Source organism: Silurus meridionalis, chromosome 18 (assembly GCF_014805685.1).
Source record: "Silurus meridionalis isolate SWU-2019-XX chromosome 18, ASM1480568v1, whole genome shotgun sequence".
Lineage (NCBI taxonomy): Eukaryota > Metazoa > Chordata > Actinopteri > Siluriformes > Siluridae > Silurus > Silurus meridionalis.
The window spans coordinates 18206401-18212400 of NC_060901.1; the positions used below are offsets into that span (position 1 = coordinate 18206401).

Below are 6000 nucleotides of genomic sequence, written 5' to 3' on the forward strand. Positions count from 1 at the left end.
GTCTAAAGTCTATAGTCTAATCTAAAGATTATTGGTCCTTGTTGATGAGGTCTGTTGCAACACTATAGTCTATAGCAGGGGTCACCAACATGGTGCCTGTGGGCACCAGGTAGCCCGCAAGGACCACATGAGTAGCTTGCGGGCCTTTTCTAAAAATAGCTGTTTCCTACTTTGTTAAATCATTGTTGATAATTGTTGATAATTGTAAATCATTAACATGATCAGTGTCCTCACATCATCAATATAATTAATTATTAATAATATATATTTAAAGGTAAATTGAGCAAATTTGTTATTTCAGATCACTGAAAACTGTGTGTATCAAACTGGTAGCCTTTCACATTAATCAGTACCCAAGAAGTAGCTCTCAGTTTCAAAAAGGTTGGTGACCCCTGGTCTAAAGTCTACAGTCTAGTCTAAAGATTAATGTTCCAATTTGACTCTATAGTCTAAGGTCTAGTCCAAAGATTATTGGTCCTTGTTGATGAGCTCATTTGCAATGCTCTAGTCTAAAGTCTATAGTCTAGTCTAAAGATTATCTGTCATTGTTAATCAGGTCCGTTGCGAGTCTATAGTCTAAAGTTGATAGTCTAGTCTGAAGTCTAAAGATAATTCGGCCATTTCTTGCTCTTCTTTATGTTGTCTCTGGCAACCCATAAAACTGTCTGGTTAAAAATAAGACCCAATTCTGTCTGGTAGAAAAGTCTGGCAACAAAGCTTTTAAAAAGGTGGTGAGGCTGTAGTTCATCAATGAATTGCTAAAAATCTTGATTTCATCCAAACTTGACCACTTTTGCTATATTTTTCATCTAGACCTTTAATTCTACAGTCAAATAATTCCAGCTCTGTCTGTGGCGAATACATGAGTAAAACTACAAATTCTTTTAATTTTGAATTTTGAGAGTGTGGGTGAAAAATCTGGATCGCAGCTTTTATCTCCAATTTCGTTTACTGATTCATTAGTTATGTCTGAGAAAATATTTGTGTATATTGTGTATATATATAGCACTTATTCCTTTTACATTCCTTTCCTCAGATATTGTGTATACCGGAAAGTGAAGACCGCTGGACCTCTAGAGCGAACGCAGGAGACGGAACTGACATTGACCGCTTGACATAACGTCATAACGTTTGAATAACCAGGGCACTTCACGGTAAAGCATGGCAGCGAGTGAAAATAGCTTTAATACGCCACATGCTTTGCATTTACATGTTTAAATTCTATTGGATTCTTTTTGATTTTGTTCCTGAACTAAATGCTTATAATCAGATAATGGAAATTGGTGAAAAGCTTGAAATTTGCTAAAAAACAAAAAAAAAAAAAAAAAAACCACCCTCCACTATAATTCTGCTATTGCTGATATTTTTTACTTTCAGTCATCAAATGTCATGTTTTGTTTGTGTTTGTTTTGCCCAGAAATCTATATTTTTTTATAAAACCTCCTGATAACATATTTAAAACATTGACATTCAATGCTTATGGATTTTTTATTTTTTATTTTATTAATTTGATCCTTTTGTCCTTATAAGCACAGAGTCTTCATCATGTTATTCGTTTTTTTATGCTGTTCTCATAACATGTTGTTTATTGGAGATCGGACTGAACTCGTTGATCTGATTGGTGGAATAGGATAGGTAAAATAGCCGAGCAGAGAAAAAAAATTAGGTAACAATTGCATTCTAATGAGATTAAATTAGCAGTATAAATCAATAATGATTGGTTCTGCTCCGCCTGATTGTGAAGTCATGCCTGATTGGACGGAAATTTGGATGCTAAAAACTCACTCCCCATTGCCAAGGAATTATCATGGAATAATGTAGTACAGCGTTTTAGAATTCCACTTAACATATTAATGTTAATGGATGTTAATGGTTTGGTTGCCAAACTGTTCAATTCGTCTTCTGGAGGGTCGATCCGATTCAAACTAGCATGATTTGTAAACATCCAAGTGGCAAAATATCTGTAATCGTTGTAACCCAAACAAAAAGTGTAGCCTTCTAGAAGTGATATCGTTGGCTGCCAATGACATGTTGATTATATACAGTTACCTCAGTGTTGATCGGATTGGTGATTAGCAATAAGGGAATATTGAAACTAAAAGGGAATTTGGTGAAAATTACATTCTTAGGCGTGATAATTACATAAAATTATGTATCTAATACATACGTGCCGAATCCACGGATCTGAAGAGTTCCCTGCCATCACCTTCGTCTTAGCTTTCTCCTCTGAAAGCCGCCCATCTTGCTGTTTTGCTAACAATGAGTTGAATTATTGCTAGAAAGAACACTGTAAAGGCTATCAATCGTTTCTTTCTTTCCGTTGCTCAAGCGTTTCTCACACCCACATTATTATTTTATTTTAATAGAAAGTAATGCAAATCATTGTACGCCTTCCTTCGCATACACTTCCTGTATATACCCATTAGATAAGAGTACAAACAGGATTTCGAATTTTATTCAGTACATTTTATCCGATTAAATATATCGGACTCGATTCCGATCTCCCCAAGAAAGCACTTAGATGACTGGATATGGATTCGATTTGATTTATTGCTAATTGCACTCTGTTTCCTTAGAAAGTCATGCTAGGAAGTCATGAAATGTCATGAAATGCTGTGCTCATAACCTCTGCGCTGTGGAAAATATTTTTTTAATATTAGTTATTCGATTTTTTTCATAGTTTAAGATTGGAATAAATCATATAAGGGTTTTAAGGATATTTCTAAATGTCATACTTGTTATTAGCTCATGGTTAGCAAAAAGATTTACCTCAGAATTAGCAAAATAGCATTATGTTTTGTAACAAACAAGCACAAAATGAGTTACAGAAACTGGAAACATGTTTAATTATATTTTTAGAATGATATCATTGGTATGAAGTGTTACGCTCAAGCAATTCGAGATTTCTTTAGTGTAAGCTTGTGAGCAAAATTGATGGCACACGTTTTACGTCCCGATAACAAAACATTGTTTAGGAAATTATCACGAAAGAATATAGATAAAAGGTATTTTTTGGATAGCTCAAGTTTTGTGAGTAAACCTGTGGTGTTTTGACAGAAACACGATTAGTGCTGTTTCATTTGATGCCATTGGCGTATCAATTTTCGTATCAAACATTTAAAATACGATTCATAGAAATTTGCTATATAAATATGGACGTTCTAGTAGTACATTTGTTTCATTCTTGCTCATTTTCGGACCAATGATATGTCATTAAAAGCTTCCTATTTAAAAATTTGGGCTGTATTTTCACCCATTAATGCACTTCCTGTTCATTGGTGAAAATTAAATGACTTTAAGCTGCATTGCGAATGCTGTTGGGTTGCCACTACCTCGGAGCAAAGAGGTGTTTTTTTCTGTCCAATTTCGAGCATGCCATTATAAAAAGCAAATCAGGTTCATAAAAAAACAAACAAACAGAAATTAAACTTTTTTTCTTTTAATAACAATAATGCTTTATCTCTTTTCTTTGCAATTTCCTAACACACTATGTTTTATTCATAAATATTTACTTATATTTATATCTGCTTTTTATTTACTGTTTATATTGTGGACAATGAATTCAGTCTGGATTATAATGTGAAAGTGTTTTACTGCAGTCCCAGGGATATAACGTCACGCATGCTGTGTTTGGAAAACGTGATCAGTATTCGGGGCGGGTCTCAATCAGCGCTGTCGTTTTTTTTTTTAAGGTAATCCTTCTGGTGGATTAGACAAAAGAAAATCTCACAATGCATTCGCAAAAACTAGGAAGTATTTGTTTTTTAAATGAGACAAACCAACAGAAAGAGCCATTATAAATCCTAATATTTAACATAATAAATATTAATAATAAGGGTTACTTTTAATATTATACATTTGTGGATAAAATATTTTCGAATCAAGTTTCAAAAGTTCCGTATCACATCCCGATAGTTTATATATGAGTTGCAAAAGTTTTTCTGATTGCGAATCACAAATGTTTTGTGAATCACAAAAACAAATCGATTTTTAGAGATACAATTTGTCTCTAAGACGAGAAAATGTCATTGTAACGATGACAAAATCTTTCCGGACCTTAGAACGTAAGTATCTGGACGGTAGATACTTACTAGAAAACCTTCTAAATTAGGATTTTTTTTAATGATTTTTTTTCCAATTTGTAATGATACTATATTGTAACAGATCCACAATCAATAAAAATTCCTATACATTTAAAAACATATGTACTGTAGATGGCAGCCTATTTCCGTGATATAAAATTTGTTTTTTGCCTAATTGCAATTTTATTTCTCGCAATTCTGACTTTTTTTTTTGCTAATTCTAACTTTATTTCTCACAATTCTGACTTTGTCAATTCCGACTTATTTTGGTCAATCCCGAATTTCTCGCAATTCCGACTTTATTTCTCGCAATTCTGACTTTAATTCCTGCAATCCCTACTTTTTTCCCCTCGTAATCCCAATTTTATTCTCTTGATTTCTTGCAATTCCGACTTTATTTCTCGCAATTCTGTATTTTGTCTCGCAATCTCAACTTTTTTTTTGTCTCGCTCTACCGACTTTTTATTTCCTGCCATTCCGACTTTATATTTTATATTTGAGTGTAATGATGGTTTCGTAGTTGAAAATAAAAATCCACAAGCTAGCCTACGATCCTGCACGTAGTATCGGTATAAAGTATCAGAACAGGAAGTGAATTAAGCTCAATTTATATGCAAATAAACCTTATATTTCATGTTTAGTGTTTTCTTTCAGCGACAAGAAATAAAGTCCTCAGAGTTCTAACTAGTGCCCATACTTGTCTGCACAATACACTAATTCACTATCTAGGGATTATAGGGAGCAGATTGAGATGCGTCCTTTACTGTCACAGAGGTTTTGCTGTATTTTTTTTATTTTTTGGTTTGTTTGTTAGATATATAAATGTGTTTTGATGTAGCCTCTTCCACAAACCATGTATAAGCTATTTATGCTGAACTCTGCTGTAAGCAATAATACTTAAATTATATATTATATATTATATTATATTATATTATATTATATTATATTATATTATTCCATATTTTATAATATTGTTTTTAGTATTTTATTATTGCATTGAGATACTCTTTTTATGTACTGTACACACAATATAGTCATTTGTATTTGGTATTTTTTACATATGTAACATGGTGTCCTTTAAATTCGTAGCTGATGATAATAATGGTGATAATAATGGTAATAAAAATACAGATTGTGTGTGCATATTTTTGGACAATTTTCTCCTTTTACATTATATTATATTGCATATAATATTATACTATGACTTATTATGGCATGATTTTGACATACAATATAATTTTATTATGTACTATGAGTATTTATATATATATATATATATATATATATATATATATATATATATATATATATATATATATATATATATATATATATATATATATATATATATATATATATATATATATATATATATATAGTAGCTCACAATGAAAAAGGATACAAAAAAAAACTAATATTCCGGCCTTTTTAAAACATTTTTGTCCTGAAATTTTTACTATAAACACTGCACAGGAAAAAATATGTTAAAAATAACATATTTAAAAAAGTTATTTAAATCTAAGAGTGCGTGAATAAAGTCATAGCAGTGCAAGAATAAACTTTATTTTGAAAATATTTCGACTATATTCTCGTAATTTTGACTTTATTGACGTTACTCTTGTAATTTCTACTTTATTCTCAAAATAATTGTACTCTCTTCTGATATTTTGGACTTTTTTCGCAAAATATTATCTCTTTAATCTTGTATTAAAGTTTAAGTTTGACTTTATTCTCATCATTTCCATTTTATTCTCAGAATATTGTAACTTTATACTTAAAATATTTCCACTATATTTGTGTAATTTTTTAATTTTTTCTCAAAATATTACCCCCTTAATTTTGTATTGCAACGACTTTATTCTCAGAATATTTCAACTTTATTCTAGTACTTCCGGATTCATTCTAATATTTTCTACTT

The 6000-nt window shown here is 31.1% G+C and overlaps 1 protein-coding gene across 1 annotated transcript in view; it reads left to right on the forward strand.

The window, feature by feature from the left end:
- Positions 1-5227, forward strand: part of ptprb (protein tyrosine phosphatase receptor type b) — a 58290-nt gene extending 53063 nt beyond the window's left edge. The window contains exon 31 of the mRNA XM_046872762.1: positions 1037-5227. Within this exon, the coding sequence (XP_046728718.1) occupies positions 1037-1059 (23 nt within the window). The 3' untranslated portion in view covers positions 1060-5227. The remainder of the gene's footprint in view (positions 1-1036) is intronic.
- The last annotated feature ends 773 nt before the right edge of the window (positions 5228-6000 follow it).